The 13875-nt window shown below is 27.1% G+C and overlaps 3 protein-coding genes across 3 annotated transcripts in view; 1 reads left to right on the top strand and 2 right to left on the bottom strand.

Annotated features, from left to right (window-relative positions):
* The window catches only part of LOC113389007 (decaprenyl-diphosphate synthase subunit 1-like), a 226872-nt gene extending 225960 nt beyond the window's left edge, over positions 1 to 912 (bottom strand). The window contains exon 1 of the mRNA XM_026626039.1: positions 736 to 912. Within this exon, the coding sequence (XP_026481824.1) occupies positions 736 to 906 (171 nt within the window). The 5' untranslated portion in view covers positions 907 to 912. The remainder of the gene's footprint in view (positions 1 to 735) is intronic.
* Positions 913 to 1042: 130 nt separating this feature from the next.
* LOC113389221 lies at positions 1043 to 5393 on the bottom strand. Its single transcript, XM_026626282.1, has 2 exons — positions 5284 to 5393; positions 1043 to 1246 (listed from the first exon to the last, which is right to left on the bottom strand). The coding sequence occupies exons 1-2, from the start codon at positions 5391 to 5393 to the stop codon at positions 1051 to 1053; spliced, it is 306 nt and encodes a 101-aa protein (XP_026482067.1). The 3' UTR covers positions 1043 to 1050.
* LOC113389220 (39S ribosomal protein L32, mitochondrial-like) lies at positions 5383 to 12937 on the top strand. The gene is made up of 4 exons (XM_026626281.1): positions 5383 to 5624; positions 9546 to 9800; positions 11866 to 11990; positions 12797 to 12937. Exons 1-4 carry the CDS (start codon positions 5531 to 5533, stop codon positions 12935 to 12937), a joined length of 615 nt encoding a protein of 204 aa, XP_026482066.1. The 5' UTR covers positions 5383 to 5530.
* Positions 12938 to 13875: the final 938 nt, after the last annotated feature.

Below are 13875 nucleotides of genomic sequence, written 5' to 3'. Positions count from 1 at the left end.
AGTGGGATGCATAGCATTGCGTCTAAAGGAAAATTGCTGGAACTTCCCGTACCGTAATAAAATCTTGGTACGGAACCCAAAAAATAATTACACAAAATGTGTACACATTATTAAAATCTCTAAAAAGTATCTGATAATTTGATGTAGATACGTCAAATTAACATTTGACATTTTTTTAACTTATTTTTTATTGAGAATCCATAACCCCTGGACCTGCCTTCCCAAAAATTTAATCATCTTGTCAATACAAGTAAAATGTTTTTTGAATTTTCAAAATCGGACGGTCCGTTCTCTCAAAAATTCGATTTCTATTTTCTGCACTCTTTGCTCCGTATCTTCGGAACGGCTAGACCTGCCTTTGGCAAAAACTAATCAGCACGTCTCCTTAACAATAGAAATAGAATGCTTTATGAATTATTGAAATCGGTTGATCGGTGAGAGCAAAATTGTCGGGGAAAATTTGTATCCGCACATACACACATACATACATTTTTTCTAAGGTATGCCAAAACGTTCAGAAAACTTTGAAACGTAAAGATATATAAAAATTTTCATTTTCGATTTTTTTGCGATTACTATAACTTGCCCTACGAGAAGTTAAAAAAAACTATATTGAAAATTTAATATCCGAATCTTGTGTTGGCGCCCCCTAAGGCGTGCGCTCGTATTTTTCGCATGCATCAATAAATAAAATTTCAAAATTTTTTTATAATTTTTATAATTTTTTTATCCTACCTGTCTCTGTCCAAATCCAAATCCACGTCGTCCTCCTGCAACTAAAGCACCTCCAGTCTGTGTAAACACTTTCCTTTTAATTTCAACATTTTGCATTAATTGGCACAATAATTTCTCTTGCACTTTCGCACAAATCTTCGAACTCAAACACGCCATCGTCAAAATTCTCATCGGTAATAAATAAATAAAATAGTCACAACGGTAATAGACAGATACGAAATAAAATAAATAATAATTAATAATTAATAGTAATAATAGTAATAAATATTTTTTACTACTATGATATGATACTATCGTTGTTCTCCTCCAACTGTTTCATTTGTAAATTTCACTTGAGCGTTCGGTCGAACAGAGACTCTGGCGACGTCGTCGGAGGGCGCCCCACTCGAACTGCCGAAGACGACGTCTTATCCCACTTCTGCGACAAGAAGTGTCGATGAGGAAAAGTGGCGGATTTCGTGCGCTTGGTAGTGGTTGAGGCGAGGAAGCACCCGACCGCCACCTGTTGACGCTGCGGGGGAAGAGAATAAGGGTGAGTAAGAGATGTTGGAGTAAGTAAGATTGAGTGATTTTTTTAAGTATACCAAGTTGTTGCAAGGATTTGTATTGGTTAAATTAAGATGATAACTAGTGGTGAATGGCATCGTGCCTTAAGGCAAGTTGCTGGAACTTCCCGTACCGTAATGAAATATTCGCAAAATTTTAAACGTTTTCAAATACATTATTACAAATACTGTAACTCTTATTATTTTTGCTAAAAAATCAAATGTAAATCATAAATCAATTTATCTACATTTCGAATTCAATTTCAAAAAAAAAAGTTGCCTAATTTGCACAAAATTGAAAAAGTGCTCATTTTCACTTAAATTGTGCTTGGCTTGGCGGCATTTTCACATTTTGCAATAGTTCTCACAAAATTGGAAAAGTGCTTCCGTATAATCACAGTCTAAACGCATTTGCAAACAATTCTGTGCGACATTTTCACTTATACAGTGCTTAGCTTGCCAGCATTTTCACAATTTGAATAGTTTTCACAAAATTGGAAAAGTGCTCCCGTATAGTCACAGTCTAAACGCACTTGGGTAAACATTTGTACCAAATTGGCGCTTAGACTGTGCTTAGCTTGGGTGATTTTTTGAATTTTTAATTAAGATGATAACTATTGGTGTATGGCATCGTGCCTTATTAAGGCAAATTGCTGAAACTTTCCGTACCGTAGTGAAATATTCGAGAAATTTTAAACGTTTTCAAATATATTATTACAAATACTGCAACTTTCATTATTTTTGCTATCTTGTTTGTTATATCTGAGCAAATCAAATGTAAATCATAATCTCCAGAATTCTCCAGAACATTAACAATATATAAAATTCTTCTAGACGGGTGTATGATGACTTCTCCTAAACGGTTATTCGGGGTTTGATAATTCTTTCTAAAGTTTGTCAAAGAATTTTTTTAAGATTTAATGAACGTTAAAAACTATATAATATTGTAGAACTAAATGGCAAAAATTACAAAAAATCACTTATCATTGTTTGACATTGAAAACATTTGAACTGTAATCTGCTAGACATGTCAAGCACTTGAAATTTGAATTTAGGTGAAATTATAAGCCTAGATAATACTATAATATAATATACAAGAAAAATGTAATGTCTTCATTAATATTGCCCAAAAACAAGCTGAAATATGACAGAAATTAAAATAATATAAGATACAGTATATATTTGGCAGATGCAATTATATAATTCAGTCTAATAAATAATAAGTCCAAAATTGCATACACATTATTTTTTTAAAATTAATGCAAGTCGCATTTTGGTTTACTTTACTAAATTATTTAACAGTACAAAAAACATTTACTTATTAAAAAAATGATATAGAATTTGGTTTCTTGTGTCAAAAATTCATTTGTTTGGCATTAGATATGGAATATCCAGTTAGTTGATCTTATTAGATTGAAGAGTGCACATATAAACTAGATTTTACGAATTAATTCACCTAAGATAAGAAAAATGAGCTTTAGAAATTATAATTGCCAAAAAGCAACTTAAATTAAAAAGTATAAGATAGGATATTAAAAAATTTGGTACTTTCGAATTGTAGACGAGGGTACAGGATAACGTCTGTCGGGTCATCTAGTATATATTATATATATATATATATAATATATTTATATATTATATAAAATTGTCGGAAAGGTGAGATATTATTTCAAAATTGCGTAGAAAACTATACATTTTTAATTTGAAAATTTTTATAGAAGCGTAATTTGAATAAAACAATGGACGGTGGCTAATACGTCAAATGTCAAACGTTTTTGACAGATGTGTTTAATTACTTTTAATACGATGTTTTACGTGAATATTATTTAATTATGATTAAATTGTAGTAAGTAGTTTTGTTTGTAGTTTTAATTATATACAAAAACGTTTTGACGACTTGAAATATATTTTAAAAATATAAAGCGTTGTATACAGTTATGAAATTATAGTATGTTATCTCAGTATGTGTACTGGATTATAAAAAATAAAATATAAAATCAAATATGTTCTAACAGAAGCAACTAAAAAATTGCAATGCACACTTGCATACTCATTCTTACTAGTTGCGAATCGACCGACGGTTGCATATGATATGAGAGTATTTGAAAAATGTTTTAAAAATATACAATATTATACTAGAGCTATGAAATTTTAGTATGTTATTACCTAATATATATACTCAATTATAAAAATATAAAATTATATATGTTTCTAAGAAAAAAAGCTATAAATGTGCAATTTTGTAAACAAATGCACTCTTGCATATCTAGTTTCCAATAGTTGCAAGTCCATGGTTTGACGAGTATTTTGAACATTTTTTAAAAATATAAAACGTTATACTGGAGTTACAAAATTTTAGTATGTTATTACCTAATATATGTGCTAAATTATAAAAATATAAAATCACACATGTTTCTTACAAAAACAGCTATAAATTTGCAATTCAGTAAAATCTTGTAATAGCCGCAAGTGTTACTAGAAACTCAAAATATCAACTTTTTTGAAATGTTAATATGAAAATGCACTTTTTGGCATATTTGTCTCAAACACGGTGCTCTGAAAGATCTCATTTGTATAATTATATACTCATTGGTATTTATAAAATATTTTCTAGGTTATATTATTTTTTATTAATGTTATTTAAATTCAGAACCGAAATTGGTATCGATCAAAGGCACATTTTGTCGAATAACATTTTCCCAGTTAAAATTTTAGTAAATAGATAAAAATATATGAAGGTTCGGGGTTGAAAGTGTACGAGTTGTTCGAAAGTGCAAGTGCATTTATTTATTAAATCTGTTGTATTTTTTAAACCAATCGTCTAAATTAAATGCAATATTCGGCAAATTTATTCAAAATTAAATAATCTATAATATTGTCTAATAATATAACACCCTACAACAACTCGGTGTAACCAAACATGACAATTGAAAGTGCAATTGCATTTGTTATTATAATGAACTTGGCAATAGCATTCATTTATTAAATCTCTTGTAACTTTTGAACGAATCGTCTAAATTAAATGCAATATTTGGCAAACTTATTTAAAATTGAATAATCTATAAATTTGTCTAACACCTACAACAACTCGGCATACTCAAAATAGCAATAGAAACAGAAAAATAATCCTGCGATAATAAATACATAGTGCACGAGCTGTATTGACTGTATTTTAAATAACTTTTAACAAATCGTCTAAATTAAATGCAATATTCGGCAAATTTGTTTAAAATTGAATAATCTACAATATTGTCTAACAACCTAAAGCCCTACAACAACTCGGTATACTCCAAAAGAGCAAAAGAAACAGAAAAATATTCCTGCCATAATAAATACATAGTGCACGAGCTGTATTTACTGTATTTTAAATAACTTTTAAACAAATCGTCTAAATTAAATGCAATATTCGGCAAAATTGTTTAAAATTAAATAATCTACAATATTGTCTAACACTACAAAGCCCTACAACAACTCGGTTTACTCAAAAATAGCAATAGAAACAGAAAAATACTCCTGTCATAATAAATACATAGTGCACGAGCTGTATTTACTGTATTTTAAATAACTTTTAAACGAATCGTCTAAATTAAATGCAATATTCGGCAAAATTGTTTAAAATGGAATAATCTATAAATTTGTCTAACACCCTAAAGCCATACAGTAACTCGGTATACCCAAAAATGCCTATATAAATTTCCTTGTGCAAAAACACATGGTAAGAAAATATATACAAAGAGCAGTACTAACGTGAAAATAAATTTATATAGAAAATATTGAATATTTCTTCATACATGGGAATAAAATTCTGGGGGCTCCTACAAGTCAAAGGAGCCCTAGAAGAGGTAAAATAACATGCTGTAAATATATAATAAGTCAAAGGAGGGGTAAAATAATATGTTCTAAAGATATGCATATACTTTTAACGTCACACCAATTATTTTTATTACCAAACAACTAACTACAATATTTTTTACATAATTTAAACTCTGAACTGCTGACTAACCTGACTTGACCGATGTTACAAAATCTTTTCTCCAACGTTACGTAATGTCGCCATTGAGTCTTCAAAACATCCCCAAACACTTCACAATAACATTTATCATAATTTATCATTTAACACTTTAAATTCCAATTTAAATCAATTATTTTCTCTCCACTTTTGCACAACTAATCGATACGAATTCGTAACATAACCTAGAAACCACACAAGTGTTCACTTTCGTTTTTGACAGTTCGCATAAAAAATTAAAATGGCGTTCGTGCAAGTCGTGCAGAATTTGAAATCGAATTTGAGAAATTTTGAGAATTTATTGTGGACTATTCTTGGACAGCGTTTTCCTCAAGGTAATAATTGATAATGGTGAAATTTTCAGGAGTTGTGTAATGTAATTATGTAATTTACGAATGGTTGAGGAACTTGATGGGTGACATAACCTCAAAAGTAAAAGATTGCTATTTTGGGTAACAAATTGATTAATATAGTAATTGTCACGTATTTTAGGCTTTAACAACTCCACAGTATGTATTTTTAGGCATTTTTGGGTGCATACAGTATTTATATGTCAAATTCTTAACATAACCTCACAAATTTATACCAATGCAGTACAACGTATTTCATACAATTATATGAAAGAATATTCAATTATTAGTCTTTGTGTGCACTCGCAGGTGCTCCACAAGTTTTATACCATTTCATATCATTTCCATACAAATATTTTAGTATATACTGATATGTCACTCAAATCACAACATAACCTCAAAAATTTCTGTAAAAGTCTTGTTTAGATAAAAATATACAAATTGTAGTCTTATGGGTGTATAATGGTCATTAATAAGTACAAAATGCAGCTTTATAACGTGTTTAGAAGTCTTTTAATGCATTTTTATGCCGAAAAAAAGTCTTGACCTAACCTTCCTGACAGACTAGAAGAATCCTTTTTTATTTAAAGATTTTATTAACTATATGCTATTTGTAGTCTTGTAGATAAGTAAGAGACACGATAAAGGTACAAAATATAATTTTTAGTATGTTTAGGAGTCTTTCAATGCATTTTTATGTCAAAAAAATGTCTTGACCTAACCTAACATGACAGACTAGAAGAATCCTTTTTTCATATATGGATTTCATTAAATATATGCTATTTGTAGTCTTGTAGATGTGTAAGAGAAACTATAAAGGTACAAAATATAATTTTTGGTACATTTAGGAGTCTTTCAATGCATTTTTATGCAAAAAAAAAGGTCTTGACCTAACCTAACATGACAGACTAGAAAAATCCTTCTTTATTTAAAGATTTTATTCAAGTTATGCTATTTGTAGTCTTGTAGATGTGTAAAAGACACTATAAAGGTACAAAATACAATTTCTAGTATGTTTAGGAGTCTTTCAATGCATTTTTATGCCAGAACAAATCCTCGACCTAACCAGATAGTACAAGAATCTTTTTTGGATTGTATTATATTATATACAAAATGTAATCTAGATACTAAAAAGTTATATCATACAATTTTTAGTATATTAAGAAGTCTTTCAATGCAATTTTGAGACAAAAAAGGGGTCTTTCAATGCATTTTTATGGCAAAAAAGTCTTAACATGACAAACTAGAAGAATCCTTTTTTATTTAAAGATTTCATTAAATTTATGCAATTTGTAGCCTTGTGGATGTGTAAGGGACACTATAAAGGTACAAAATACAATTTTTGGTATATTTAGGAGTCTTTCAGTGCATTTTTATGTCAAAAAAGTCTTGACCTAACCCGGCAGTACACAAGTCTATTTCGGATTTTATTCATTTTATACAAAATGAAGCCTCGTAGATGTGTAATGGATGCTAAAAAGTTATAAAGTACAATTTTTAGTATATATAGAAGTCTTTTAATTCATTTTGATGACAAAAAAGGAGTCTTTCAATGCATTTTTATGTCGAAAGAAGTCTTGACCTAACCTAACAGTACAAGAGACTATATAAATAAATAAATACATATATATATATATATATATATATATATATATCTTTAAATTTATAACAAACATGTTATAAAGTACAATTTTTTGTATATTTTGAAGTCTATCAATGCATTTTTATGACTAAAAAGGAGTCTTTCAACGCATTTTATTGGTAAATAATATTTGCTATATGACTTGGGAACGACTTATCTATTGTTAAGTGCTATTTTAAAGTATACCGAGTTGCTGGAAAGCCTTATAATGTTAGACAATATTCAAGATTGTTTAATTTTGAACAAATTTGTTGAATATTTCATTTAAATTAGACAAACTGTTTAAAACTTACAAGAGAAATAATAAACAAGTGTGCAAATATATACATGTTAAAAGGAACCTTTCAATGCATTTTTATGTCAAAACAAGTCTTGACCTAACCTGACAGTACAAGGAACTCTCAGATTTTATTATATTATATACAAAGTCTCATGGATATATAAAATAAGCTACAGTATACAAAATACAATTTTTGGTATGTCTAGAAGTCCCTTAATACATTTTCATCACTTTCTCGCAGTTTTGTTGAATAAACTGAATGAAATTGTAATAAATATAATATCATTTGTAGCCTCATGGATGTATCGAAAAGTACTGCATTATAGCCACCGTGTTATAACTTGTATATAAATGAATTAAAAAACTACATACATTTTAATAAGAATATGTTGAAAATTATATTAGATATTTAATTTGGAGCGCCATGAACGTATAATACACACTAAAAAGTGTTTTGGGTCACACTTTGTTATATTTATCATTAAATTTATAACAAATGCCCATAAATTTCTTGTTTTTGAGATTAAACTTATATATATATATATATATATATATATATAATTGTATTCATGTATATATAATTTGTAAACTTATAGATGTATAACATACATGTTTAGGAATCTCTTAATGCATTTTTATATATCACAAAAGTCTTAATACAGCTCCACAAGTTTTGTCAAAGATGAAATTGTGTTAAATATTTAATTTGTGGTCTTCCAAATTAGTTATAAGTGCACTTTTTCATTATATATTATTAAATTCACAACATAACTTCACAGATTCCTAGAAAAGAATCATTTTCCTTTACATTTTATCAAATTTGATGCAAATTGTAGCCTTATGGATATATAATGGACATTAAAATATGCAAAATAGAACTTAATAGTATGTTTACGATATAAATTGTAAAAGAGTTTTTTAGATTTAGTTATTGAATTAATTGTTAAGACTGCAAATCAATTTATATTGGTGAAACTAGCCAAAATTTGATAAAAACACTTCAATTTTTAAGTAAGATTGCATTATATATATATTAGGTTGTCAAATATCTCCCTTCCGCTTTTTTGATCTTGGTTTATAATACAAAAAGGCGGAAGGGAGATATTTGACAACCTATTATATATGCTTATATATATATATATATATATATATATATATATATATAAGTGAGAGGTTTTTCAGATGGTGAAATAATATGATAAAATTATTCTTAGGCATCCATCCAGTAATTAAAAACAGTTTTATTGAAAGAAAATGTTTTTATTAAGAGAACATACGTTTCGGGTCTTGATTTGACCCATCTTCAGTGCTAAAATTAAATATTTCAGGGTTACAATTTAAAACAATATAAAAAAATACATAATTACAGGAAAATATAAGTAAAAACATGTAAAAAAGCATACATCTAACCAATTTAATAAATTTATTTTATAACTAATATATATTGTGAAAGTATGTAAAAATGAAAAACAACATAGAATAAATAAATGTAAAAAAAAACTCACCATACAAATAAATTTGATAAAAAACATACAAAAATACATGAAATTGCACGAAAAAATGATGAAACAAAGTATGTTCTCTTAATAAAAACATTTTCTTTCAATAAAACTGTTTTTAATTACTGGATGGATGCCCAAGAACAATTTTATCATATATATATATATATATATATATATATATATATATATACTAGCTGACCCGGCAAACGTTGTTTTGCCATAAAAAATATGCCTAAATTGATAAAAAATTAATAAAAGTGCCAAAAATCAAATATTTAATAGATTTGGACTCTGGGACAAATAGTTAAAAACTTGTTATAATTTTCAAAATTATTTGACATTTCATACTTCAAAAATTAATTCACTCGCATCATAGTTTTTTGTTTACTATACTTTTGTCATGTCATATATGTCAATAAAATTTTCTTTCAAATATCATATATATATATATATATATATATATATTTATTATCTTTTCCCAGATTCTTACAACTTAGCAATCCTCTCACCAGCCTCGTCTCTCTCTAATTCACCATCATCGCCAACAAAATTCAATTTAAAAGACCTAATAGGCGATGGCCTTTTATGGGCAGTGCCAAAATCCAGAAGAACCATTGAAAAACGTCTAAACAGAAAATTTGGTAACCCCGATTACATCTGGAAGCCTTACATTCCAAAAACAAACATACTAGTCTGTAAAAGCTGTGGACATTATCATGAAGCAGGAATCTTATGCAGTGAGTAGAAGATATATATATATATATATATGTATATATATATATATATATATATATATATATATGTATATATATATCGATATTTCATTCTTAAGCAATAAATATAGAAAATTCGGGACATTTTTTTGGTTTTTTCATATGAAACCACCACTTTTCAGTTAGACAGAGTAAAACTAGATAAAATTTACAACTACAAATTTAATAAAAAATCACTAATTTTTTTTTTTTTGAAAAAATTTCACTAATTTGTATTTTTACTGTCTAATAGTATTGGCCCAAAAAATTGAATTAATTTATAATTCTAGTAGACGAATTAATTATCATTTTAAGATGTGACCTAAGAGGTTAAAGAATTCTTGACGAGCTATTTTTATTATAAAAAAAGTAAACAATACTATAGTGAATAACTTTAAGATCTGTAATTATTATAAAATATAAAATATATGAAAACAGATAAATCAAGTAAATCAGTCAAATATCTATCTATGGATTTTTAAATAAAGTCTTGGCCGTTTCATTTTTTCAAATATTCAAAGATATGCACCCATCAAAATAATTATAATTCGGGACATTTTTGTGCATTTTTTTTAAATATCTCGAAAATTTTGTATCGGAAACAAATTTTTTTATTAGTGCAGCAGAAACTAGATAAAATTTACAACATTTTCATGGTAACAGTTATATACACTCCAATATAAAAGTTCGGGACAGTTTGGTTTTCAAAAAACTTAAAAACTTCATAAGAAATCACCACTTTTCAGTTAGATAGGGTGAAACTAGATAAAATTTACAACATTTCCTAGGTCACACTTTTATATACTCCGATATAAAAGTTTTGAATAAAACGACTTTAAAATCGAAATTTTGACAAATGCAATGTAAAATTAAGAAATTTTTTCTGCATTTCTTCAAATATATCGAAAATTTTATATCATAAGCTATATTTTTATTAGTACAGCAGAAACTAGATAAAATTTGAAAAAAATCTGTATAAACAAATATATATATATATACTGCAATATAAATATTTTGAATAAAACGAGTTTGAATTCGGATGTTTTGAATAAAACAAGTTCGAATACGGATTTAGTTGTTAGCAATAGAAATTTCGGGGCATTTTTTCGCATTTACAAAAGTATCTCAGAAACGTTGTATTGTTCACTCTTTTTTATTAACTTAGTGGAAATTAGATAAATTTTACTGAAAATTCGTATGACCAATTATATATACTGCAATATAAATATTTTGAATAAAACGAGTTTGAATTCGGATGTTTTGAATAAAACAAGTTCGAATACGGATTTAGTTGTTAGCAATAGAAATTTCGGGGCATTTTTTCGCATTTACAAAAGTATCTCAGAAACGTTTTATTGTTCACTCTTTTTTTTATTAACTTAGTGGAAATTAGATAAATTTTACTGAAAATCCGTATAATATTTTAATATTTTAATATAATAATTTATATTTTCAACATAAATATTTTGAATAAAACGAGTTTGAATTGGGATTTATGTGGTTGGCAATACATAATTCGGGATATTTTTCTACGTTTTTTAAAATATCTTAAAAACTTTGTTTCGGGTACTCTTTTTTTATTAATTTAGTAGAAACTAGAATTAATTTACTAGAAATTCATATAAAAAAGTATATACTTTTAGTATGAAAATTTTGAATAAAACGACTTTGAAATCCATTTTTTGATAAATGCAATAGAAAATTTGAGTCATTATTCCGCTTTTTTTTTAAATAACTAAAAAAATTTATATGACGCACTTTTTTTTTAATAGCTTAGTAGAAACTAAATAAAATTTGTCATAAATTCATACAAACAATTATATACATTCCGATATAGAAGTTTTGAATAAAACGACTTTGAATTCGATATTTCATTCTTCAGCAAGAAATATAGAAAATTCGGGACATTTTTTTGGTTTTTGTCCAATAACTCAAAAAATTCATATGAAACCACCCCTTTTCAGTTACGTAGGGTGAAACTGGATTATATATATATATATATATATATATATATATATATATATACATATGTATTTATTGTAATTTGCAGAACACTGTTACGATAAAGTTAAAATAGAGACACAAGAAATGCAGGACAAGATTGTGAACGATTTAGGCTTGAATCCAGATGATAAAGAAGTTGTTGTGCTTTATGATGGTGAAAAAGTTGATAAAGTAAGTTTATATTATATATATATATATATATATATATATACTAGATGACCCGACAGACATTGTCCTGTACCCAAATCTAGCCTCATGCAAATTGGAGCACAGTAAAAAAAATTCTGACACAAAACGCTCCATTGACTTGAGTAAATATTCCGTATCTAATGCCAAACATATGAATTTTTGATACAATGAAAATTCTAAATAATTTTTTGAATAAGTAATTTTTTTTGTATTGTGATTTAGTAAAGTAAGGCAAGCCACGACGACATTAGTTAAAAGATAATAATCTGTCTAATTAATTATAAAGGGTATATTTACAGACAGTTCCTGTGCTAAATATATAATGTATCTTGTATTATTTTAATTTTTGGCACATCTCATCTGCTTTATGGCAATAATAATGTAGACATTACATTTTTCTTATTCATAATCATAAAGATATTATATTTTAATATTGTCTTAGCCCATAAGTGAATAGAAATGTTTGGCAAATGACAGTCTACATTTGTTTTTAATATCAAACAATGCCTCAAATATTTTCAATGTTAATCAATGATAACCGTTTTTTTGTAATTTTTTCTATTCATTTCTACAATCTAACTATACTTCTATGAATCAAAAAATCCTAGAAAATTCCCTTAACAAACTTCAGGAAGATTTATGAAAATCGGAATAATTGTTCAGGAGGATTAACCTTTAATACTTCATTACAGAATAATTTTATATATAAGATATATATATATTATTATATATATATATATATATATATATATATATATATATATATATAATTATCCTTTATCTTGTAGCCCGATGAGGTATGGCAAGGCAAAAGAATCGTAGAAATGAAGAAACAAAGGCCTTCCTGGTTTAGTAAAAATCTTTTGCAGAAATCAACACAAGAAGCGAATACTACAGTTACGGATATAAAACCGAATGAATTAGCTTAATTAGATAATTATTTGTATTACTAAGTTTATTAAAAAATTTAAGTTAAAATATGTGTTTTTATTTATACATATTTACAGTTTATATAAAAATATACTTAATGCCTTTACCGGATAAATAATAAGATAATACTTTTTTATAAAAGGTCGGTCAGCCATTTTGAAATTTTTGGCGGCCATTTTGAATTATTTGGCGGCCATTTTGAATTATTTGGTGGCCATTTTGAATTATTTGGCAGCCATTTTGAAGTTAGGCAGCCATTTGTATAAAATTATTTTCCATTATTAAAATGCATTGAATAGTTTTTTTATATTATTTAAAAAACAGAAAAGTTATTAGGCAGACCCTATACAAGGATTATTGAATATAAAAAAATTGTTCAAAAATATAAATAAATCAATTTTATATCTAAAAATGCTAACAATTAAGGGGGTATTCTGGTGTAGAAATTCAAAAAAATGATTTTTTTTTATTTCATATTTTCAAAGTTCAACTATCTAAGAATATGGGTACGAGAAGGTTTTTGAAAATTTGGATTATTTTCGCATATATAGGCATTTTACTGACTCGGTCTCCATACTGGTTTGGCTTCACGCGAAACTTTAAATGCGTTTTTCTCAGAACAGACTTTTTCAGTACTGTTGACACGATTTCTCGAGTTTTAATCGACCGATTCACTTGAAATGTTCAGAGAGTCTTGTTTATAGACCTATCTATAGCCCGAACTAAGATTATCCCCAAATTCCAATTTTTACTATTTTTAAAAAATTCGAGAAACTGAAAAAAAACAGTAAAAAGAACACTTTTTTTTCAAACAGTCGCCAATTTGTAAAAAAAAAATATTTTTACTCATCGCTAGTTCGGGCGATTGCGACATCATTGTAGATTAATAATATTTTCTTTTATTTTGGATGGCTAGGAGGGCTGAAATCATGTCAAG

Source organism: Ctenocephalides felis, unplaced genomic scaffold, assembly GCF_003426905.1.
Source record: "Ctenocephalides felis isolate EL2017-DRISC unplaced genomic scaffold, ASM342690v1 CF-g0.4_SCAFFOLD_03573, whole genome shotgun sequence".
Taxonomy (NCBI): domain Eukaryota; kingdom Metazoa; phylum Arthropoda; class Insecta; order Siphonaptera; family Pulicidae; genus Ctenocephalides; species Ctenocephalides felis.
This window is presented reverse-complemented; position numbering and strand designations above follow the sequence as displayed.